Source organism: Vombatus ursinus, unplaced genomic scaffold, assembly GCF_900497805.2.
Source record: "Vombatus ursinus unplaced genomic scaffold, bare-nosed wombat genome assembly UNPS02014777.1, whole genome shotgun sequence".
Lineage (NCBI taxonomy): Eukaryota > Metazoa > Chordata > Mammalia > Diprotodontia > Vombatidae > Vombatus > Vombatus ursinus.
The window spans coordinates 2,761,009-2,785,163 of record NW_020954555.1 but is presented as its reverse complement, the minus strand read 5'-3'; the positions used below and the strand labels follow the sequence as shown (position 1 = coordinate 2,785,163).

The 24,155-nt window shown below is 54.7% G+C and overlaps 1 protein-coding gene across 5 annotated transcripts in view; it reads left to right on the top strand.

The window, feature by feature from the left end:
- AHDC1 (AT-hook DNA binding motif containing 1) overlaps positions 1–24,155 on the top strand; it is an 86,687-nt gene that overhangs the window by 47,112 nt on the left and 15,420 nt on the right. For all 5 annotated transcript variants that reach the window (XM_027864826.1, XM_027864830.1, XM_027864828.1 and 2 more), the window contains 4 exons: positions 8,579–8,759; positions 13,130–13,261; positions 13,404–13,438; positions 14,225–19,012. In XM_027864826.1, coding sequence (XP_027720627.1) covers positions 14,299–18,969 — 4,671 coding nt within the window. In that variant the 5' untranslated portion in view covers positions 8,579–8,759; positions 13,130–13,261; positions 13,404–13,438; positions 14,225–14,298 and the 3' untranslated portion in view covers positions 18,970–19,012. The remainder of the gene's footprint in view (positions 1–8,578; positions 8,760–13,129; positions 13,262–13,403; positions 13,439–14,224; positions 19,013–24,155) is intronic.

Here is a 24,155-nt window from a genome sequence, read left to right as displayed (position 1 = left end):
AACAATAGGTATTACGTATATAGTACTTTGTGGGTTGAAAAACCGCTTTACATATTAACATAAGCCTTATGACATAGGCACGATTATAATCCTATTTTACTGATAAGGAAGCTGAGGCACAGAGCAGTTAAGTAACATCCCCAGGGACACACAGCTAATAAGGGTCTGAGGCAGTATTTGAACTAAGGTCTTCCTGACGAAGTCTTGTGCTCTGTCCGTCCTCAGTAAACTCCAGTGGTGCCCCATTGCCTCCAAGATCAAGTACAAAATGCACTGGCATGATCTAGTCCTGTTCTACCTTTCCCATCTTCTTAAACCTCTTTCTCTGCTAGGCGTTTCTTTGTTCTAGTGACCTTGGCCTCCTGGCTCTTCCATGAACAAGACCCTCCATCTCTGGGCTGGCTCTGGGCTGTGCCTGGAACGCCCTCCCTCCTTGCTCTGACTACTGACCACCCTGGCTTCCTTTAAGTCCCAACTAAAATCCCACCTTCAGGGGCAGCTAGGTGGTGCAGTGGATAGAGCACTGGCCCTGGAGTCAGGAGGACCTGAGTTCAAATTCGGCCTCAGACCAGACACTTGACACTAGATGTGTGACCCTGGGCAAGTCATTTAACCTCAGTTGCCTAAAAAACAAACAAACGAACAAAAAATAAAATCCCACCTTCCATAGGAAGCCTTCCTCCTGTTATGTCCTATTTATCCTGTATGTAGTTTGCTTTGTATGTAATTGTTTGCGTGTTGTCTCCCCCATTAGATTGTAAGCTCCTTGAGGGCAGGCACACTGTCTTTTGCCTCTTTTTGTTTCCCTAGCTCATAACTCAGTGCCTGACACATAGTAGGCACTTAATAAATATTGACTGATTGACTTTCTGCTGTGCCACCTGGCTGCCCTGGGCCTTAACTTCCCTGGGCATCAGTTTCCTCAGGTGGACAAGATCAGTGGTTCCTGACTTTTTTGGGTGTTGTAGGACCTTTTGGCTATCTGGCAAAACCTCTGGCACTCTTTAAAATATATGTAACCTGTAAGATTACAAAGGAAACTAACTCCATGGAAATACAGGTATCTAAAAATTTGTTGTAAGTTCCTGGACCCCAGATTAAGAAACCCTGGATAGTCTCTAAGACTCTTTCCACCTCTAGGTTATGATCCTCCCAGCTCTGACATTCTGTGTTCTAAGGCCCTTCCCAGCTCTGACATTCTAGGTTCTCAAGCCCCTCCCAGCTCTAACATTTTAGGTTCTCAGGCTATGATCCTCTAGGCTATGATCCTCCCAGCTCTGACATTCTGTGTTCTAAGGTTCCTCTCAGCTCTGACATTCTGTGTTCTAAGGCCCTTCCCAGTTCTGACATTCTAGGTTCTCAGGCCCCTCCCAGCTCTAACATTTTAGGTTCTCAGGCCCCTCCCAGCTCTGACATTCTATGTTCTAAGGCCCTTCCAGCCCAGGTAGCCTGTGTCTGTGTTGTTCTCAGCTGCCTGAGTGCCTTTTCCTTTCATGAGGAGGGAAGTGGCGTGAACAGTAATCCTGCTGTGCTTTCCCTACTTCCTTCCCCTCAAAAGGGAAGAGCCATCCCTCTCCCCCCACCTCTTCTCCTTGCCCTTCAGTACCAGGTAGAAGGGGAGAATCAGCAGTTGCTTCCAGTCCTCGCTGCTCTGTCTTCTCTGTGGTGCTTTGGGGCTTGTATCCCTGAGTATCCACTTCCCTGGGCCTCTGAGGAAACCCACAAAGCCAAGGGTCCCAGTTCTCCTTACTAGTTGTCTGGACTTGGGTCCTCAGTTTCCCCCTTCTGTCAAATGATTAGATGGGTCTGTAGTTTCTCTCAGCTCTGATAAAGTAGAGGGAGTTTTGCTAAATCAAGCCTAAAGTCAAAAGACTCAGTTCTGCTGTTTACTAGCTTTATCATTGGCCAGGCCAGTTAACTTCTAAGAAGGTTGAGTTTGTTTTTTGTCAGCAAAATAGGGATAATCATAAAGTTTGCAAAGAAGGTGTTATTAGGGAGGTAGGTGTTATTAGGATTTTTGTTTTCTAAGTGAGGAAGCCCTTGACTTGCCCAAGGTCATGCAGACAAGGTTAGGGATATGAACACAGGTCTTCCAGACTCCAAATCTGGCACCTTTTATCCTCTCCCATTCTGCTGCCTTCAGTGTGGTCCCCTAAAAACCTTAAAAGGCCATTGGAATAGGAATCATTTCTTTCTGATTTTTCCCTCTGATCTTATACTGAAGGGATACAGTATGGAACTGGAAACAGAGCTCCAGAATGGTTGAGTGTGTTTTCCAGAGTCACACAGCAAGGCACAGTAAGGGCTGGGCCTAGACCCCATTGCCTCTTGGCTCCTTGCCTTTCACACCAACCTCTGACCACTGTAGACTCAGCCTTTTCCCCTAAGTGACTCATCTGGCTTCCCCCGCCTCCCCCTACTTTGGCCTAGCTCTGGGAGTTGAAATTGGGGAGCTGAGGGAGTCTCCTTGGCCCTCCACTTCCTGCCACACAGGCCTGTCCTCAAATGTGGCCTAGACCTGTGTGTGTGTGTTAGGGGGGTGGGGTTGGGCACCAGTGCTAGGGTGCTCTGCTCTATCCCATCTGACTCCTCCCCATCCCTACCTCCACCCTCAGGACAAGGACAGACAGACCCAGACCTCCCCCAGGTCCTGTTTATTCTTGCCCCACTGCCAGAATCCTTCCAACCCTTTCTCCATTCCTACCAGCGGGTCCCCCAGACGCTCCAACTGAAATAAATAATAAATAACAGGGCAGAAAAGGGAGGGTGAAATTAAGAGTTATTGCAAGAGAATGAAGGGAAGGGAGAGAGTGTGTTTGTTTCCAGAGGAGGTCTGCAGCACGCAGGGTTAGGGGACTGACTGCCCTGGAGAAATGCAGGGTAGGGAGGGGAAGGTGTGAGACCAAATGAAGGGAGCCAGAAAAGAAGGTGTGGAAGGGAGACGAGGTGTCGATCTGGCTTTGGCTTTGCAAGGAGAAGGGCGGAGGCCGGACACCCCGTCTCCAGCCCCAGAATGCCTGGGTTTCCCTAGAGAGAATGGTGTGAGCTCTGGCCAGGACACTAACCACCTCCATGGGTACGAAGGGGCCAAGTTCATCTGCCCACATCGTCCAGGGCCTTGGTTGGCCACAGACAGCTGTGACCCTTCGGCCTGTCGTTGGTGATATTTTTATTTTTCTTTTTTTCTTTTTTAAATTTTTATAGGCAATTTGGGTTAAGTGATTTGCCCAGGGTCACACAGCTAGTAAATGTCAAGTATTTGGTCTTAGGCTGGATTTGAACTCAGTTCCTCCTGACTTCAGGGTCGGTGCTCTGTCCACTACGCCATCTAGCTGCCCCCATTGGTGATATTTTTGACAATAGACAGATGCACTTGGCCTGGGGTTCTGTGTTTATGTCCTCATAGGGTCATAATGCTAGGGTCTGAGTCACAGGTTGTATAGGCCAGGCTCTGGCCTCACTTAGGATCTCGTGTGCCTGTCCCATGGTGGGTGTGTAAAGGGAGAAGGGGTGTTGCTGTGGTAACTGCCTCTTCTCACATGGTTGGTGGAGATAACGGGATGTTTGTTTGGGTCAGGTACACCTTGTCGGACATTGCTGTTGCAGAGAGGGAAGGGAGAAAGTAAGCCCATTTGACTGTTGGAAGGAGGGACGTGTCATCTTGTTTCTAAATCTTTAAACAAAAAATTGTTAATGCCATTTGGCTTTACATCAGTCATTTATTAAAAACACAACAACTTAGCCCCTTCCTCCAGGTAGAAACCTCCTCTGCGATCAAGGGAAACAATCAAGTGAAAACCGCCGAGTACAGTGATTGCATATAACACTGTATGCAACATTCTGTCCCAGTAGTCCCCCGCTTCTCTGCTTTGAGGATGGAAGAGCATTTCCTGATCTGTGCTTGAGAACCTCTCACCTAGTTCTTACCTGGGGGGCTGGTGATGCAACCAGTAACCTTCTTGACTTTCTTGGGATGGAATGTGTAACAGGTTGTATTAGTGTTCTTGCCTCATGCTTTTGGAATGGGAAGGGAGTGGGACAGTTGCGTGCCTTCCTCTGCTCTGGGGGCGGGGGACGAGCAGCCGTCTGTAATTGTTACATTTTTGGTGAGGGGGTTGAGTGCCTGACTCACTATTGACCCAAGACTTCTGTGTGTGCACGCACACCTGTCCAACACTTTTGGTGGTGATGGATGGGTATCACTGGGGATTTTGTGTGATTCTCAGGTATCATCCTTATAGTCCCTTGGCCTGGAGGAAGCATGCCGTGCCCTGTGCCATAACCTGGGTGCCCTTCTTTCTTTGAAATACTGGGCAAGAGGAAGCTGATATTGGGGCACCAGTGTGCATGTAAATGGACCACAGAGCCCCACAGGGCAGAGCTTTGGAGAGAGTGAACAAGGCCTCGGCCGTAGAGAGGGAAGTTGGGAAGAAGAAACGTGGGTGGAAGGAAGGGAAAGGTTGGGGTGGGATTCCCAGCTGGGGCGGTGAGGGTAGAAGAGACCCTGATTGGGGTCGGGGGGAGCATCAATTTGATGGATGTGGTCCAAGTGTGGAGCATATATAGAGGTAGGGGTGGGGTCTGGGCTGAGGGATCCCTGTAGGAGATGGGACCCCAGGACAAGACAAGTCTCTGTAGGACTGGGTAGGCTTTGCAGCATTTGGGAGTGCAGAATGGAGGAGTGAGACCCTGTGGTCCAGGCCGATCAGAATTAGGGGAGAGGGGCCTAAAGAAGCTAAAGGGACTCAGGATTGAAGGGGCCTTTGTAGGATTAGGGGTATCAGAATGAGTCTATGCAGGGGTAGGGTACTCAGAATGGGGGACAGGTCACTTGGTGTTGGCAGCTCAAATGGGGGGAAGGGGGACCACGAGGGGCTCAGGGCTCAGGATTAGAGGGGGTCTCTGTCAGGCGTGAGAGGAGACATTGTCCTTGCAGGGCAGGGAAGGGGAGCTGATGTTCTCTGCTTCTTTGCCCCCGAAACTGTTAAACTAATTAAGCCGGTAAAGCAGCAGGATTAATCGGGGCGAGCAGGCCAGGGGCTCAGGTAGTCGATTAGTTCACCGTTGAGGATATTGGATTTCTGAACCGCAAGTCAGCAGTATTCGGGCCTGTTATCTTTCCAAGGCTTGAGGGGTCAGGAGGTGGGAGGCGCTAGGGCTGAAAAGCTCTCCCCCCTCCCCAACTCCTTGGGATCTTGCTTCCTCATTCTTGCCCCCCAGTGCTCCCTTGGCCGCTGCCCACAGCCTCTGACCAGCTCCATGGCTGTCTCTCTCCCCGGCTCAGCACATCTCCTTCCTTTCTCCCTCTCCCTGTTTTTCTCCTTCACTCAGTCCCACTCTCTTCGCCCCCCCCATCTTTCATCCTTCCCTCTCTCCTGCTCATCCTGGTCTCTTCAGTCTTTCATCTCTCCCTGTCTCTCTTTCTGTGAGTCTGTCTTTCTATCTCTGTCTTTTTTTCTCCCTTTGTCCTTTCTCTGTATCCAGTTATCTCTGTGTCTGTGCTTGTTTCTCACTGTATTTTTCGGTCTCTTTATCTCTCTCTCTCTGTCTTTGCCTCTTTCATCTGTCTCTCTCCACGTTCCTGCTTCTGAGTTTGTCTCTCTGCCTCTGTGTGTGTGTGTGTGTGTGTGTGTGTGTGTGTGTGCACGCGCGCGCGCGCCTCCTGGTCTGTCTCTGAGAAGTCCCCAGTCTCTTCTGACTGCATTCATGTCTCTGTGTCTATACCTTTGTCTGTCTTCCTGACCCTGTGTGTCTCTGTTTCTGTCTGATGTGTCTCTGTCTCTGTCTTTCTCTTGTGTGGTCTGGGCTGATGTCTGTAAGCAGAAAAAATCTCTGGACCAACACCCCCCAAGCAAGGAGGCCAGAGCCCTGGCTAATGGAAAACATGTGATGGAGCCTGAGGCAGAGCACGCTGGGGAAAGTGAACCACGGCTCTCTCCCCCCACCCAACAGTCGCCCCCTGGCCCCCACCTCCTCACTGCCCCCTCTCCAATCCCTGAGGTGGGACTTATCTTCCTCTCAGAGAAATCCCACCCCCGCCCCATTCTTCCTCTTTCACACAGTGGGGGGGATCCATTAGTTGGGGGTGCAGATTGGGCCATCCAGGAGAATGGTCTTGCCAGACTGCACAGATGAAAGTCCTTAGCGATCCTTGGGGGACAGGTGCTGAGTGGGAGGGAGAGGGAGGGAGGGGTCAGGAACAGGCTGAGGGGACTGAGAGCAGTGAGGGAGTGGGGAGGACCTTCCCCTACATTGGCAGTGGGGCCCATCTCCCCAGAAGCCAGCCCGGTTTGCTGTCTAGCTTTGGTCCCCTCCCTCTCTTGGGTCGGCAGGTGGAGGGATGCTGGGGAGCATCCCTCTGCCCCTCCTCTGCCTCCCCCCACCTCTAGGCCTGCTTCTCAGTCCTCCCTTTGAGTCTGGGGTGGGGAGGGAGCAAGGAGAGCAGAAGCAGTCAAACTGCGGGGGTGGGGGGAGCCTAGAGGGACCTGAAGTCTGGGCGCCTCCTCTTTCAGACCTTAGGCCCACCCAGGCTTTCCAGCGCACTGGTTCTGCCCCCACTTTGGGGGGAATGAGCAGTGGTGGTGGGAGGGAGGAGGCAGCAGGCACGGGAGGGGGTCCCTCATTCTCCATCGGCGCCAGGGGCCAGAGGATGCAGGGCTGCATTTCTGTGCTGGAGACCAAAGTGGGGGAGGGGAGGGAGTAACTGGCAGGTTGGAATTCTCCTTCTCTGCCTGGTGGATAAATTGTCACTAATCCAGGCTTGGGAAGTCGTTAGATCCTACAGAGTACAGGAGATAGAGAGGGAGGGACACACACCCGCTCCCCAACAGACACACAGCAACACAAAGACCCGCAACATAGTGATATACAGAGTAACAAGCACACAACATATAATAGCACGACACCTGCTCCAGGCACATATACATACACACACACACACACACACACACAGAGTGGTGGTCATGCTGTCACACAAAGACAAACACAATGACACACCCTGACACACAGATACTAACTCATAGCCACATGTGATAACACACACAGGGACATAGCTGCCCAGCCCACAGTGACACCCAGATAGATGCTGACACCGAGGTACACGCACATACTCTCCCACTGGATTCCACACATGACATGGCCCTGGAGCTAGAGCAGGGGAGGGAGAGCCCGGAGCAGGAAGGCGTCAGGGCTGCTGCCCACAGGCACCTATCCCCACAGGAGACAGAGCTGGCCTGGCCAGCCTAGCTCAGGAAGAACAACAGAGCAGCGAGTTATCCCCCCTGCCTCCCCCCCGCCCAAGCCCTAAACACAAGCAGGCACGCACACACGCTCATATTCGGAGAGACGGGATGAGCAAGGCAAGAGCCATGGGCACAAGGCGCCAGGCTCCCACAGAGTGAGACACGAAGACACAGATAAGAGAGTGGGAGGGCACCCCATCCGTACTCATGCACACTTCCCCAGCCCCTCTGCCATGCAGCCACACGCATACACCATCCACATACGCATTCATGCAAACACGACAGTCTGGAGGAGCAGCACCGAATTGGGAGCCCTGCTCCTCGGTGCCTATGTGACCCTGAGCAAGTCACCTTCTGCCTCTGGGTCTGTTTAAATGAAGGAGCTGGACTGGAGGTCCGTTCTCTCAGTCCCACAGTCCTATGACATGCATATAAGCCGCATGGACAAATAGCACTGCTAGGACAGACAGATCTGCAGGGGAGGGGAGCAAGGGGTGCTGTCGGGGGAGAGACTCTCTCTGCCTCTAGCCCTGGCCCCTGAGGAGGCAGGCAGCTAAGTGCCCCCTCCCAACCTTGCATGAGGGGCCCAGGCCAGGTGTACCATTGGAGCCCCAGAGCTACACACAGGCAGATGCCCAGAGAGGACATGGAGCTGATCCCCCCTGCTGTCATAGGCATGTACCCCTCCCCTTTCTTCTGCCTGAGTTTATTAAAAACAAAACAAAAATCAAACAAAGAAAAAAACAACCCTGTGAGATACTTAAGACTGTCACATATGGGGAGGTGTGAATGCTGAGTGTTCTCTCTGTCCACTAAATTACATACTGACACCTGTACGCACCTACATTCATGCTCATGTACATGCATGTGCCACACATACACACACACCTACATACATACATAAATACATGGAGTTGCTCATCCCAATACAGAGAGACATCTTCTGTGCCCCGTCAGAGCCCTCTCTGCCTGTGGTGCCCAAACAGTGATTCCTCCCCAAATGTTTCTGCTTACCTCACCTCCTTCTCATTTCCTTCCCGTGTCTGTTACTATCTGCTCCCTTTCTCCCATCTCTGCCTCCCGCCCCCAGGCCCTGGCCCCTGGGGAGGCAGGCAGCTAAGTTCCCCGTCCCAGCCTTGCACAGTGGGCCCCAGGCCAGGTATACCATTGGCATAAACAACCTTTCTCCCCCTGCCCTCTTCTCATCCCTCTCCTGTGCAGAGTGACTCGCACCCCTTCTTTCTGGCACAAATCCTCTGTATCTGCTCCTGCCCGTCCCCCATGTGTCTGTTCCCTCTGTGTTCATGGCTGGGGGGATCCTGTGTTTGATTTTACAGATGGGAGTTTGCCTGACCACCAACCCAGTGGCCTGGAGACTAGCAACTGGAGTTCATTACAAAACACCTAAGGGGCCCCGGGCCAGGGGCGACACACGGCCGTTGTTGGAGACCACCCTGGGGACAGCATTGGTGACAGGGGCCTCCTGCTGAGCCAGGACTGCCCCAGAAGCCTGCTCAGGTAACGATGAATAGAGAACTCTGTGCCAATCTTTTGTCTGGCCTCCCAATCCCTGTCTCCCTCCTACCTGGGCTCTGCTCTCCCAACTGAATTCCATTCCTCGCCCCCCTCCTCCCCACCTCCAAACTCAGTCGCCCCTGCCCAATCTCTTCCTTCCTTCCATCCTTTCTTCTGTGTGCCTCAGTCGCTAGGTATTATCTCCTTCCTTCTGCCATCTCTGCTTCTTTCCCTCTTGTCCCAGAGGCTATGGCTGCAGGCTAAAAGGGAGCTGGGACTCAGGCAGACTTGTTTCCCAGTCCCAGACTGGAAACAGTGACTTGAAGTAGCTTTATCATTTCCTGGGGAATCTTGGGGGTGGGGGAAGTGATTGATATTTGAGAGGTTTTATGGGGTTTTTTTATCTCAGCATAAGGGTGAGGTTAGGATCCCACTGAGGAGAAGGAGATATTTGGGGTTTAGTCCCAGCCAGAGGCATTAGCCTGGTCTGTGTGGAGAAATCTTTCAAGATGTCTGTCTGTCCATCTGTCAGTCCAGCAAAACTTACCAGCCCCTGTCCCAGTGGAGGGTCTAGGGAGAGAGCATCAGCAGACCAGGGAAGTGGGAGAGGAAGGGCATCATCAGGTGGCAGACCTTGGGGAGCATTGGTAGTAAGGGGAACCTGTCTCCCACCATACCTCTGCTTATACTCAGCCTCAGCAGCCAAGCCCTGGCCCATAGCTGCCCCCTGCCCCTGGCTCAGAAGTCCCAGAGGCCCCACTGTGCCCACACCTGAAGGCAGGGCTAGGATAGGGAGAAGGAAATCAGAAGGTGAGTGCCTAACCTTGGAATTGGGTGCTAGCCCAGGGCTGTGGGGTCCTAGGCCTGGGAGTATCCCTGGGACCTCAGCCTCTATGGTAAGTGTGATTTGGAAGATGAAAAGTTAACAGTTCCCCTGAACCCACCCTCAGGTCCTGGGGGCTGAAGGCTTAGGCCTCCTATTATAGTCAGGAGGGAAGTGTGTGTGTGTGTGTATGTGTGTGTGTGTGTGTGTGTGTGTGTGAGATATGTTCATAGAGCTGTATATGCAGGAACAAGTATGCAAACACAGATCTGCTTGTGTGCCCACAGCTATGTGTATGAATGTGTGGTGCTAAAAGGGTAACCTTGAACATGTGTATCTCCAGGGCTTGGGGTACAGGTATGTGGGTCAAGGATTGTGTGTGCAGAGAACTGTGTTTGTGTGTACACATATAAGAGTGTATGTGCATTTATTCACATAGGGGAATGTGTGTGTATGTACACATAGAAGAGTGCATGTGCATGTATATTCACATAGGGTAGTGTGTGTGTGTGTGTGTGTGTGTGTGTGTGTGTGTGATATGTTCATAGAGCCGTATATGCAGGAACTGAGCTGGGGCGTCTGCACCAGCTCACAGCACAGTGGTGCCCAGCCTTGTGGCCAAATAGTTGAAGTCACTTCCTGCTGCATGCAGCTTGCCATGTGAGCTGCCTGCCCGCCCGCCCGCCTGCCCTCAGAGCTGGGGCTACAGTGAGGGGCTAGGGCTGAGGGGCTAGGGGCCAGGGGCTGGGGGCTGGGGGCCAGGGGAGGGAGAACACAGTCTTCCAGGAGAAGAGACAGAGATATGTGTGAGCAGGCCAGGAGGGGAGCTCCTGACCTACTCCACACTGTCTGTGAGGAAGAAGGGTGGGAAAACTGGGATGGCGGAGGTGGGTGGGTGGGGGGCAGCAGAGGGAAGAACAAGAGAAGGGGGTGGGAAAATAGGGCAGAACTAGTTAGGGGGCTGGGCTCAGTCCCAATATTGTCCTAAGGAAAGCCATAGGGCAAAGGAGGAAAGGGGGAAGAAGGGAATGGATGAAAAGATGGGAGGGAGGAGGGGAAAGAGTCCAAAGAGTCTGTCTCAGAGGCTAGGGAAGGAGTGTGGGAAGGCCAAAGCAGGAGAAGCTAGGCGTGAGGAAGGGGGTACTGGGAAGTTCTTGATCATTCTGGATGCTCTGATGGAGGGGAAGGAGCCCAGACCAGGATGACCCTGGTGGAGAGCAGATGCCAGCCCCCAGGGAGAGGGCCCCCCTGGAGCTTGCCCAGTAAGCTGGGAGCACAGCACACCTGGCCCCTCCCGGCACCAATGGGGCCCTTCTGTGGGACAGAGACTTGGCAATGGGCCTGGGCCCCATCAGCAGGAGGAGGAAGGAAGGATTTGAGGGGGGCCCTTGGCTGGGAGCCTGAGAGGGTCCCTGTGTCCAGAGTCACAGGAGAGTTCCACCCCCTCTCCCTGTTGTGTGAGAGGAGGGGAAGGGAGCCAGCCCTGAGAAAGTAAGACACCCCCCCTCCCCAGGAGTGGATGGAAGGGGGCAGGGACAGGCACAGCCCAGCCTGCCAGGTGCCCCCCCCCCCTCCATACACACACACACACACACTGAGCAGGAAGGTGATGGGGGGGGGGGGCTGAGCCAAGAAAGGAAACACAAGAGGAGCTCTGTGTGGCTGGGAGGGGGCACAAAGTGGGAGGGGGGGATGGCCCTGGCAGCTCCCACTGGTGCCTGAGCCAAGCCCTCAGAGGGGCATCTGTAGCTCAGCGGGGACACCTAGTGGTGAGTGACAGATACACATCCGGATGGGTGGCCCCAGGGGGCTAGGGGCTAGAGGGAGAGGGTGGGGGAGTGGTATGAGCAGGATAGAGAGATTTGGGAGAGCTGAGCCTAGGGGAGCCTGGGAGGCTCTGAAGGGAGATAGGAAACTCGGGGATCAGATGGGAGGGGTTGGACAGGGTCATGAGGCAGGAAGCCCATTAGAGGAGCTGGAGGGTGGGGCTGGGCGCCTGGTTTCAGGGGGATATGGAGCCTGGGAGAGGAGGGTGGAGGCCGTGAAGGAGGAGCCAGGAGGCTGGTGTGGCCACAGCTGGCTTTGAGGATGTGGGTGAGGATTTCTTTGGGCACCAAGAAGAGCAGGTTGCAATGACAATGTCCCATTAGAACTGAAAAAGCCTTTAGAGATAGACCCCTCTCAGTTCTACCATGATCATAGGCAGCTAGGTAGAAAGGTAGATAGAATTCTGGATCTCAGATCAGTCCTGAGTTCAGATCTGGCTTCAGACACTAGCTGGGTGACCTCTGAGTAAGTCATTTAACCTCTGTTTGCCTCAGTTTTGTCATCTGTAAAATGGGGATAATAAGAGCCCCCTCCTCCCAGGGGTCTTGTGAGGATCAAATGAAATAATATTTAGAAAGTGCTTAGCAAACCTTAAAATGCCGTATAAATGTTACTGTCATCTTTGAGCCCCTCAGGGGAAAGGCAGAAAAAGGAATGTTAAGACAGACACACGGATCCAGACTGACATCACCATTTGACCAAACACAATTAGATGTTTTATAGAATTCAGGACTGAGTGGGGAGAGAGGTTGAAAGTGGGGCCAAAGGAAGCTATCAACTCACCTCTGATCAATCTTGGACTGACTTCCTGGAGGAGGAAGGTTTTCCAAAGCCACTTCAGGGAGGAGGAGGGGGCAGCTTGGGGTCTGAGGACTCAGGGTGGCTTCAAGCCCATTTTCCTTCTCTGTGCCTGTTTTCTGGTCTGTAAATGGATCAACAAAAGTCCTCCGTTACATGTTAGTGAGAGGGCTCTGCCTTTTCCCATGGACCTGGACAAGAGCCTTCACTGTAAATTAGACAGAAGAAACTGGGAGGTTTTCTCTCCATCCCCCCCTTCCCTTCCCTTCCCTTCCCTCAGCTCATTGTTCCAAATGCACTGGGGTTGGGGGGGAGGGGATGGAAGACTGAGGGCCAGGAGCAGGGATTTGGGGTCTGTGTCAGGGCCAAGCGCTGGGCTGGGAGCCGGGAGTGGGGCTGGGATAAGAGGCAGAGCCTAGCAAGCAGGAGGCTCCTCTCCATGCTTAGAATTCCCTCCAACTGAGCACATCCAGAGCTTGGGCCAAGTGCCACCCTCCTACCCCCACCCCCAGCCATTCTCCCACCGGCCAGCTCTCCTCCTGGCCTCCTTCACCTCCTTCCTCTCCATTATCTAGGTCTGGGCCTTTTGTTAGCTAGAGATGGGGCTAGAAAGAGGGATGACATCTCTCTAAGTCAGGGCAGAAAAGCTCCTCATTCTCGGATTTGGCAGCAGCCTCCAGAGAAGCGGTATATTGCAGTGGGGAGGGTAAGGGAAGGAGGCCTGAGACAGAAACAAAGGAAAGTGTTTGTATTATGGTGGGTTTTCATTATCCGTGTCCCCTGTCCCCCTGCATCCCTCATTAAGCCCCATAGGTGAGTTCCACCCTTCACAAGAGGGGACGGTGAAGTGCCTGCTTCCCCTGGGGGGGGTGAATGAAAAGGTTCTTTGAGACCCTCAGATGCTGAGGGCTCCTGCTCTTGCTAGGTGCTGTCCACTCCCCCTGGCCTGGGGCCCTCACCCGGAGCTCCCCCTCTGAGGTGGCAAGACACACAACTCACACGCAGAGAATCCATCACTCTCGAATCTCTTTACTCCAGGGCATAATTGCTCTTTCAGGTCAGTTGGATATCTAGGGGGAGGGGGAAGATGGAAAACATGGAACATTAAGGGAGGTGGGGACTGGAGGAGCCTCAGATTAGGTGGGGGTGGGGGCGCTGGTAACTCAGGGTGTTTTTCTTTCTTTCTTTCTCTCTAACAGAAAATTCCATTGTCAGATCCCCAGCAGCACAGAGGGTGAGTCTTTCTTTTTTCTCCAGGGACACTACCCAGACCTGAGCAAGGGAGGGGCAGATAGTGGATCCTTGGCCCAGAAAGCCCCCTCTCGTGGGCTCACGGGTCCTGCGGTTGGGGGCTTTGGAACTCTAGGCATGGAGGGTGTTCTCAGAGGCCCTTGTTCAGCTGAAGGCCCATCCAAGTTTTCTCAGCTCCTGGGGAGATACCTGGGGGAAGGATTTGGGGGAGGGGGCAGTGCTGTGAATTCTAGCTTCTCTGCTCTTCCTCCAGGGTCTTAGGGTGATCTGGAAGAGCCAGATTCTAGGCCGGGGAGGATTAAGTCCCAGGCACTGAGAACTACATAGGAGAGAGAGTACTTACTGGACCTGGAGTCAGGAAAAGCTGGGTTTGAATTCCACCTCAGACATTTATGAGTTCCGTGACCCTGGGCAAGTCTCTGAACCCCTGAACTGAGTCTTCTCATCTGTTAAATGGAGGGTTTGGACTTGGGGACCTCTAAGGCTCCTTCCGGTTCTAAGCCTAGGATCTTATGAGTCTGTGAATTAAATACCTGGGACCTCTAAGGCTCCTTCCGGTTCTAGGATCTTATGAGTCTATGAATTAAATACCTGGGTTGGGTATCTGAAGACAGGGACTGATAGGGTCCTGGGATAGGGACGGAAGAAGGGGACTAAGATCCAGGGATTGGTTGGGACTGTGGAGAGGATGGGATGAGTTGGGCCTCTGAGGTGGCATAGGGTGACTGCCGTCCCCATCTTTCTCTTGCCCTCGTCCTGTCCCTTGCAGGTCTGTGTCCCGGCTTTCCCGACCCCCATGTCAGTCCCGGCCCCGCCCGGTGGCCCTCGGAGGACAAGTTCAGGATGCGTGTGAAGCCCCAGGGCCTGGTGGTGACCTCCAGTGCCGTGTGCAGCTCGCCCGACTACCTCCGGGAGCCCAAGTACTACCCCGGCGGCTCCCCCAGCCCCCGGCCCCTGCTCCCTGCTCGGTCCCCTGACTGCCCACCCAACAAGGCCTTTCCCCGAACCTTCCCCGAGGAGCCCCATCCACCACCCCGAGGGGACCCTAGTACTCGGCGCCCACTGCTCCTCTCCAAGGGGGACGACCTGCTGCCCCCCCGCCCCCCGGTGCCCCCCCGGCCTTTCCCTCACGCCCGCTGCCCTGTGCCTGGCGGGGGGGGCTCCAAGCGCCGCTGGGGCAACGGGCGGGTGAACCTGCACCCAGTGGTGCAGCTGATCGACATCATGAAGGACCTGACACGGCTGTCCCAGGACCTGCAGCACAGTGGGGTCCACCTGGACTGCGGGGGCCTGCGGCTGAGCCGGCCCCCAGCCCCACCCCCTGGGGATCTCCAATATAGTTTCTTCTCCTCACCCAGCCTGGCCAACAGCATCAGAAGCCCGGAGGAGCGGAATACCACCCATGGCAAGGCTGAGAGACCCGGGCGAGCCCTCTATGAGGCAGAGCCTGAGCAGAGGGGCAGCCCTGAGCCAGGCCAGGGCACGAGCCCCGGAGCCGCCACCGGCCTCCCCCAGGAACCAGAGCCCGACGCTCCCGACTACTCCGAGCTGGCCGACGCAGACATCCTCAGCGAGCTGGCCTCCCTTGCTTGCCCTGAGGCGCAGCTGCTGGAGGCCCAGGCCCTGGAGCCTCCGTCCCCAGAGCCCGAACCTCAGCTCCTTGACCAGCAGCCCCGCTTCCTGGATCCCCAGGTGCTGGAACCTCTCGGGGAAGCGCTCGAGTTGCCGCCTCTCCAACCACTGGCTGACCCCCTGGGGTTGCCTGGCCTAGCCCTGCAGGCCCTGGAGACATTGCCAGATGCCCTCGAGTCTCAGCTGCTTGACCCCCAGAGCCTCGACCCTCTGCCTAAGCTGCTTGAGGCCCCAAGCCACCACCTGGAAACGCAGCCACCCCTGGCCAGCTGTCCACTGACTGAGCCCCTGCGGCTGGACCTGTGCCCTCCCCGAGGGCCTCTGGGGACTGAGGGCCACCCCAAGTACGCCCTGCGGCGGACTGATAAGCCAAAGATTTTGTGCCGCCGCCGCAAGGCGGGCCGGGGCAGGAAGGCAGATGCCTGTCCTGAAGGTCGCCTCCTGCCCCTCCCCATGCCTGCGGGCCTGGTGGCCGCCTTGGCAGAACCTGTGCCACCCCCACCGACCATTGTCCCGGTCCCTACCCCAGAGCCGGATACTGGGGCCCCTCGCCCCCTCGTGCCCACCCGGAAGGGCAAGTGCCGGGGAGTGCGCCGGATGGTGGTGAAGATGGCCAAAATCCCCGTGTCCCTGGGGCGGCGGAACAAGACCACGTACAAGGTGTCGTCCCTGAGCAGCAGCCTGAACGTGGAGGGCAAGGAGCTGGGGGTGCGGGTGTCGGCCGAGCCCACCCCGCTCCTGAAGATGAAGAACAATGGGCGCAACGTGGTCGTGGTGTTCCCGCCGGGCGAGATGCCCATCATCCTGAAGCGCAAGAGGGGCCGTCCCCCCAAGAACCTCCTGCTGGGCCCGGGGAAGCCCAAGGAACCTACTCCGGAGGTGAAGAAGCGGCGGAGGCGGAAGCAGAAGCTGGCCTCGCCCCAGCCCTCCTACGCGGCCGACGCCAACGACAGCAAGGCCGACTACTCGGACGTGCTGGCCAAGCTGGCCTTCCTGAACCGCCAGAGCCAGTGTGCAGGCCGCTGCTCCCCACCCCGCTGCTGGACCCCCAGCGAGCCGGAGTCGGTGCACCAGGCTCCCGACACGCAGAGCATCTCCCACTTCTTACACCGCGTGCAAGGCTTCCGCCGGCGGGGTGGGAAGGCGGGGGGCTTTGGTGGGCGGGGGGGTGGCCATGCCGCCAAAGCTGCCCGCTGCTCCTTCAGTGACTTCTTTGAGGGCATCGGGAAGAAAAAGAAGGTGGTGGCAGCCCCCGGGGTAGGGGCTATGGGCCATGCCGAGCTAGGCCACCCCCGCAAGAGGGGCCGGGTAGAAGTGGACGCGGGAGGGAAGCCCAAGAGGAAAAGGCGAGCACGCAAGAATGGGACGCTGTTCCCAGAACAGACCCCTGGGGGTCAAAACTTTGGGGACGGGGGTGCTGAGTGGACCGGGGAGAAGGGCAACACCTGGGCTCCCCACCACGGACACCCCGGGGGCCAGGCTGGGCGAAACTGTAGTTACCAGGGGGCCGAAGCCCGGGCCTTTGCACCGTCCGGCCTAGAGAGCGGTGCCTCTGGCCGGGGCGGCTACTACGGGACGGGTACACCCTCGGCCCAGGCAGAGCTCAGCCAGGAACGCCACAGCCTCTTCACGGGCTATTTCCGTTCTCTGCTGGACTCAGATGACTCCTCAGACCTGCTGGACTTTGCCCTTTCGGCTTCTCGGCCCGAGTCACGCAAGTCGTCAGGCACCTATACGGGGCCCCCCACCAGTGCCCTGCCTGCTCAAGGCAGGGGCCTGGCTGCCTTCCCTAGCCGGGGGGCCAAGGCCAACCCAGCAGTTGGTGGGGGTGGGACCGGGACAGAACCGTCCTTCCAGCCAGTCCTGCCTGCCCGCCAGGCTTTCCCTCCAGGGAGGGCAGCAGCGGGCTATGGGGTGACCCCAGCTACGTCAGACTGTCGGGCCACAGAGGCCTTTCCAAAGTTGGCGCCACCCTCAGCTGTGGCTCGCTCACCCACTGCCCACCCACCAGCGGGCACCTACCCCCAGTACAGCAGTTATGGGGCGGGCCAAGGAGTGTTCCCACCAGGGAAGCCCTTTTCGGGGCAAGACTGTGCCAACAGCAAGGACTGCAGCTTTGCCTATGGCAGCGGTAGCAGTCTGCCAGCCTCACCCAGTAGCGCCCACAGCGCTGGCTATGCCCAGCCCACAGCAGGCCCCTGCCTGCCCTTGGGCAAAGCCTCCTTCTTTAACAGCTCCGAGGCGGCTCCTTTCTCCGGCTCGGCCCCCACGCCACTCCGCTGTGACAGCCGGGCCAGCACTGTCTCGCCTGGGGGGTACATGGTGCCCAAGAGCACCGCCACCCCCGCTGCCTCCTCCTTCCAGCCCTCACCCGAGAATTGTCGGCAGTTCGCGGGAGGGTCACAGTGGCCTTTCCGGCAGGGCTACGGAGGCCTGGATTGGACCTCGGAGGCCTTCAGCCAGCTCTATAACCCCGGCTTCGACTGTCACATCAACGAGCCCAACGTGATCCTGGACATCTCCAACTACACCCCACAGAAGGCCAAGCAGCAGACCACTGTGTCTGAGACCTTCTCCGAGTCATCCTCCGACAGCACCCAGTTCAACCAGCCCACAGGTGGCTACCGACGGGCCAGCAGCGAGGCCTCCTCCAGTGAGGGCCAGTCCAGCCTCTCGAGCCTGGAGAAGCTGATGATGGATTGGAACGAGGCGTCGTCTGCCCCCGGCTACAACTGGAACCAGACCGTCCTTTTCCAGAGTAGCTCCAAGCCTGGCCGTGGCCGGCGGAAGAAGGTGGACCTGTTCGAGGTCTCTCACTTGGGTTTTTCCTCTTCGTCCTCTTCGTCCCCGGCCACAGCCTCCTCAGCCTATCCTTCCAAGCGGAGCGCTGGACCAAGGCAGCCCCGGGGTGCCCGGGGCGGGGGGGCCTGCTCGGGGAAGAAGGAGCGGGGGAGCGGGGCTAAGGCCAAGTTCATCCCCAAGCCACAGCCGGTCAACCCCCTGTTCCAGGACAGCCCAGACCTGGGCTTGGACTACTATAGTGGAGACAGTAGTATGTCGCCTTTGCCCTCACAGTCTCGGGCCTTCGGGGTGGGTGAGAGGGATCAGTGTGACTACATTGGGCCCTACTCTATGAACCCATCCACACCATCGGATGGCACCTTTGGGCAAGGGTTCCATTGCGACTCGCCCAGCCTGGGCCCTCCCCCGGACTTGGACAGCAAACATTTCCCCGGCCTCGCCCACCCCCTGGGCACGCCGGGCCCACAGACAGTGTTTGATTCAGGCCTCCAGAAGGCCTATTCCCCCAACTGCTCGCCGACGCTGGCCTTCAAAGAGGACCTGCGGCCGGCCAAGCTGCCTGCCTGTGAGCCGCTTAAGCATGGCCTTCAGGGCACTGGTCTTGGCCACGCCCCCCACCTGAGCTGCCGGGACCTGCCCCTTGGCCAGACCCATTACGACTCACCCAGCTGCAAAGGCGCCAGCTATTGGTACCCACCGGGCTCGACTGCGCGCAGCCCACCGTACGAGGGCAAGGCTGGGTCAGGGCTGCTGGCTGACTTCCTGGGCAGGACGGAGGCCTCCTGCCTCAATGCCCCGCACCTCACCAGCCCCCCAGCCACGCCCAAGGGGGACAAGGAACCACTGGAGATGGTGCGGCCACCTGGTCCCCCCCGAGGTGGCTATGGCTGCCCACTCCTAAGTGACTTGACCCTGTCACCTGTGCCGAGGGACTCCATGCTGCAGTTACAGGACACATACAGGTACCCCGGCTTTGTGCCGCAGGGCCACCCTGGCCTGGGGGGGGCCCCGAAGAGCAGCTTCCTGGGGCCTATGGGGGAGCCACACCCTGAGGACACTTTCACCGTCACCTCCCTGTAGTGCCAACTGAAGTGCCAACTGGACAATGAGGTTTTCTAACAGGGTGAGTTGGGGGTGGGGCAGGGCACAGGGGAGGGAGGACCTCTGAGGGCCACCCTGGGAGGAACCCAGGCCTGCTGAATCTCTCCTTGTTGGGAGTGAATAGCAGTGTCTTGAGTCCTTGAACTCAAGGGGACAAGTAGCTAAGGGGGCTGGGGGCCTTAGGGAAGACTGGGGGAAGCCTTGTTGGAGGAGTGAAGTTTGGGAGGTGATTATCCCACTAAGACTGGGAGCCAGGCTGCCAGTGCTTGGGGTTCGGTCTTCTCCGAAGGGAGCCTCAGCCCCTGAAAGGTGTCTTTGCTTCTATGATACAACCCCATGTGAAGTAAAGGTCATTCTGAGTGTGTAGTTAATACGGTGTGACCATGGGCTAAATGGGGGTGGGATGACTAAGAGCTTTTTCAATGAAAGTGAGGATTTCCCATCAGCTCTTGGGGCTCCATGAAAGTATGTTCAAAGCTCTCAGTTCTGAAATGAGCTAAGTATTCAAGATTTCATACCAAATGTTGGTGATGGGGGGTGAGTACCTGAGATCAGAGGTTCAGCGCTGGAGACATAGGCTAAGTGCCAGAGAGACGGGCACATAGGGTAAGTCCCAGAGAGGAGGGCTCCATGGCGGGCACATAGGGAAAGATCTAGGGCTGAGGGCTCAGTGCCAAGGACTAGGCCAAATGCTGTAGATAGGGGGCAGGACCACATGCCAAGATTACAAGAACTCCCAAACTCAGTAATCTCCTAGGCCTACCCTGGAGGTAACCATCACCTTCTTTGTGTCCCTCCCACCCTCCAGACAAAGGTCCTAAGGTGATGGCATCGTGGGCTTTGGAAGGCCCAGGCAGGGGAGAGCTGAGTGAGGTGGGTTTTCAGGCCTTAAACGCCCAACCCCCTCAACCCAAAGTCAGCAGAGGCTGGACAGTATGAGCCGCGTCCTGCTGTCTCTCAGTATTCCTGAAGGCTTTGCAATCTCTCCATTTAACGGATATCATAAACTAAAGTTTGGGGGGTTGAGGGTATCACGGTCTCCCCCTCATCCCTCTGCTTTTTGTTCCAAGTTTGTGGTTGGTTTGAAGAACAAACAACAATAAGTAAGATAAGCCCAAAAGGGAGGAAAATTGGACATTTTATAAAATAAAACAAATCCAGTCTGAACATAATAATACCACCCTAGAACCCTCAGAATAAAGTGTCTGAGCCCAAGGTACCCCATACCAGGACAAAAGACAGTCATCAACAGGTATGTCTAGTATAGTCTCTCTGTCTGTCTTGTGTATGTGTGTGTGTGTGTGTGTGTGTGTGTATGGGAGAGAATGAGAGAGGGAGGGAGAGAGACAGAAACATAAAGAAAGAGAGAGAAACAATTGGACAGGTGGATCATCTATTTGTACAAGGCCAGACAACAGGCATATCCAGCTGTCAAAAAGTGGTGGTCACTGGGTGACCGGCAGGACACCCAGTGACCCTCCAAGTGGCTTCCCGTTGGGGCTTCACAAAATTCAAACATCCCTCTCTGTGGATTTGGAGGGAAGGTGAGCCAGGAGATGCCAGTCTGACCTTGTTCACAACCTCCTACTCTAGCTTCTGCTTAGCCTTCCTCCCTCAGTTTGCCCTCCTGGTAGTTTGGGTTTTGGTTTTTCCCTGTAGAAGATCTCAGACAACCATGGGACCAGTCTTGAGCCATCTTGGCCTACCTCTGCTCAGTGAATCCTACGTGGAGACTGACTTAGAGCAAGGGGAGAAGAGGCCTTAGTGATTTGGTGCTCTTAAGCCTCAGTTATGCCCTCTCAGACCCCCCTCTCAAGCTCTGACTGCCCCACCTGTTCTTCCCAGATTCCCAAATGCCCGTGAGGTGGAAAAAACCCCCAAAACCTACCATTCCACCCACAGTCAACTCATGATCCACACCAGTGGAGGAGGGACCACGGCACAGATCATCCAGAATCACAGATATCCAACATTCATTTCTGTTTAGCCTGAGAATTATCACATGGCTTTTTTGTGGGGGGGGGGGTAGGGAGGAGGTAGAGGGTGGACAGTCACAGATTTAGTTCACTGAGCTCCAGCTGACTGGCAATGGGCCCTTGGTACCAGAGGCCAGAAACAGGCTGGGGAGGTTTTCATTTAGAGTTAGAAAAGGTCAACTTTTCACCCTTCTTTTAGAGAGAGAAAGGACTCCTAGATAATACAGAAGTGTCAAATTATCAGAAAGTCCCATCTGTTAGATCCTTGCTCTTCCATTGGAATATGGGGGTGTCTGACCTCATGGCAAGTCACAGCATGTCAAACCAAATAAGGAAGTTGCCCAGTGAAGAGCCTGGCTCAGGGGCACCTGGGAAGGCTTCCAGCTTCCCCATCCTGCTCCCTGTTCATCCTCTCCCTGCTCCCCACCCCATACTGGAAATAGACAGCACTGATTGCTCAGCAACCCCGCAGCCTCCCCATGTTTGTATGGGTCTGGGAAATGGGGATAATTTAGTGTCTGGATTCATAAGGCTTTTCCCAGGAGCTGAGAGGGTGGGGAGAGCTTCCAGATGCAAGAGGAAAGTGAGAATTAATTGAGGAAGTAAGAGTACCAACAAAGGACCTGGGCACAGTGGGCTATGATGTCAGCAAAGAGGTTGGCTGTAGTGGACTGGCCATCAGGAAGCTGGGCTCTGTTCCGTGCTCTGCCATTAGGTGACCTTTAGCAAGTCTCTGAGTCTCAGTTTCTTTTCCTGTGAAATGAAGCGATCAGATTAGATGATTCTGAGGTGCCTTCCAGCTCTAACATTCTGTGTTTAGAGTCCCCTTTCAGGTCTGACCGTCTGTGTTCTAAGGTCCTTTCCAGGACTAACATTCTATATCTTGAGGTCCCTTTCAGCGCTGACCTAGTTTCTAAGGTCCATGTCATTTGTAACATTCTATGTTCTAAAGTCTCTTTCGGCTCCAACATTTCATGCTCTGAGGTCCCTTCCAGATTGAGCATTATCTGTTCTAAGAGATATTTATTTTTTGTTCTAAGGCCCCTCCCTGATTTGACACACTCTGTTCTAAGGGCTCTTTCCCCAGCTCTAACATCCTGTGTTCTAAGGTTCCTCCCAGCTCTAACATTCTGTGTTCTAAGGTCCCTTCCAGCCTTGACCCATGTTCCAAGGGCCCTTTCAGTTTTCACATCCACTGGGATGAAGTTGCTTCAGAAAAATAAAACTTGGGAATTTCAAATTGGCTGTAATCTTAGAGCTCTGGCTGCTGGGCTAAATGCCAGAGTTCAATGAAAGGATGGAAAAGGGGTTTTCAGACCTTCCCTGGCCCCCAGCCTGAAAGCAGGGGCCAGAAACACCTTCTTTGCCCAAGATGGCTCCCAGACCGAAGCTTGGAGATTGAGACTGGGATATACAGGTGGAAAAATGGGGAAGGGCCAGAACTGAGAGACTTAGTCAAAGAGAAGGGAAAAACCTCCCTCAAGGTCACCCCCCCAACTCAGTCCTCAAAGCCAGCTCCTGATCATTATGGCCTTTAGGAGGTGGTCTTTCCCAGCTCTGTGTCTCTGAATAGGAAGGTTCCATCCAAACGCTTCTACCTCATTGGCCATGTTCTCATGGTGAGGAAATCCCTTCTTATGTCTGATCACCACCTTGGCTGCTGCCAATTTAAACCCAGCTCCCCGGCAGGATCCTTGTGGACACTCAGTGCCTCTTCACTTCCTCCTGTCGTCTCCCATTAACAGCCCCTCACTTGTGATCTTGTGACTTCTTATAACCCCTTCCATAGTCTGGCCCTTATTACCTCTCAGCCTCTCACAGCCCTCACCTTATTGGGCAGGATGCTGCATTTCAGGGTCAAATTTGTGAAATGTGGCATCCACATGACATGGAACTAACCGCTTGTATGACCAGAACCAAAGGGTGGTCTGGGGTCATCTGAGAAGAAAGTCTCCAGCAGAAGCCTTTGGGATCTGTGTTTGGTCCTGTGTGTGCTCCTTAACCCTTTAACCAATCATGTGGGTTATAAAGGCATAGATGCCATATTCATTAAATCAGTGAGTGACACATAGCAGCTGGGCAGGATGGATAACAGAATGAATGAAAGAGTCAGAACTGCAGAAGTCCTTGGCCGAATCTCATAAAATGAAATTTAGTAGGAATAAATGTAAAGGCTCACACTCATATTTAAACTGTCACCTTCCTAAGTATGAAATGGATGAAATATATCTAGGTAACAGCATGTATGAAAAAGATCTGGGGGTTTCAATGAACCACAGCCATCATTTCTGGGAACAAATAAGCTATCCTGTGTTCTGCCCTAATCTGACCAAATTTAATAACAACAACAGTAATAATGGCTTATGTTTATATAGTGTCAGGTACTGTGCTAAGCACTTTACAAATATTATCTCATTTGATCCTCACAACAAACCGGGAAGGTAGGTGCTGTTATTATCCCTTTCTTACAGTTGGGGAGACTAAGGCAAATGACGGTCAAGTGCCTTACCCAGAGTCACACAGCTAGGTAGTGTTTTGGGCCGGATTTGTACCCATCTTCCTGACTCTAGGCCCAGCACTCTGTCCCCTGAGCCATCCATCTAGAGTAGTGTGTTCAGTCCAAGTGGTAGGAAAGATGTTGATAAGCTGGTGCAGGTCCAGGGACAGGAGACTAAGATGGCAGTGGGCCTTGAGTTCGGGCCAGGTGAGCCTAGGTTGAAAGCACCAAGGGCATTTAACCTTGAGAAGACTCCCATTAATAGCTGCCTTTAAGTATTGGAAGAACGATGCTATAGAGTAGAGATTTGCCTGGTTTTGTTTGGCCCCAAAGGGCAGAAGTAGGAGCAGTAGGTGGATTTGTGTATTTATCCAGTATACTTTTTTTTTTTTGAGACAATTGGGTGACTTGCCCAGGGTCACACAGCTAGTAAGTATTATGTGTCTGAGGTCAGATTTGAATTCAGGTCCTCCTGACTGTGCTACCTAGCTGCCCCCACACACTTCAATTCTTGCAGGCATGGATTAATTTCTCTTTTATCTCTGTGTTACCAGCACTGGCACAGTGCTTGGGACATGGTCGGAGCTTCATAAATGCCTGCTGACTGATGGATTGGTTAATGTGTACATGGCCTCCTACCACCCAGCACACACACACACACACACACACACACACACACACACACACACACA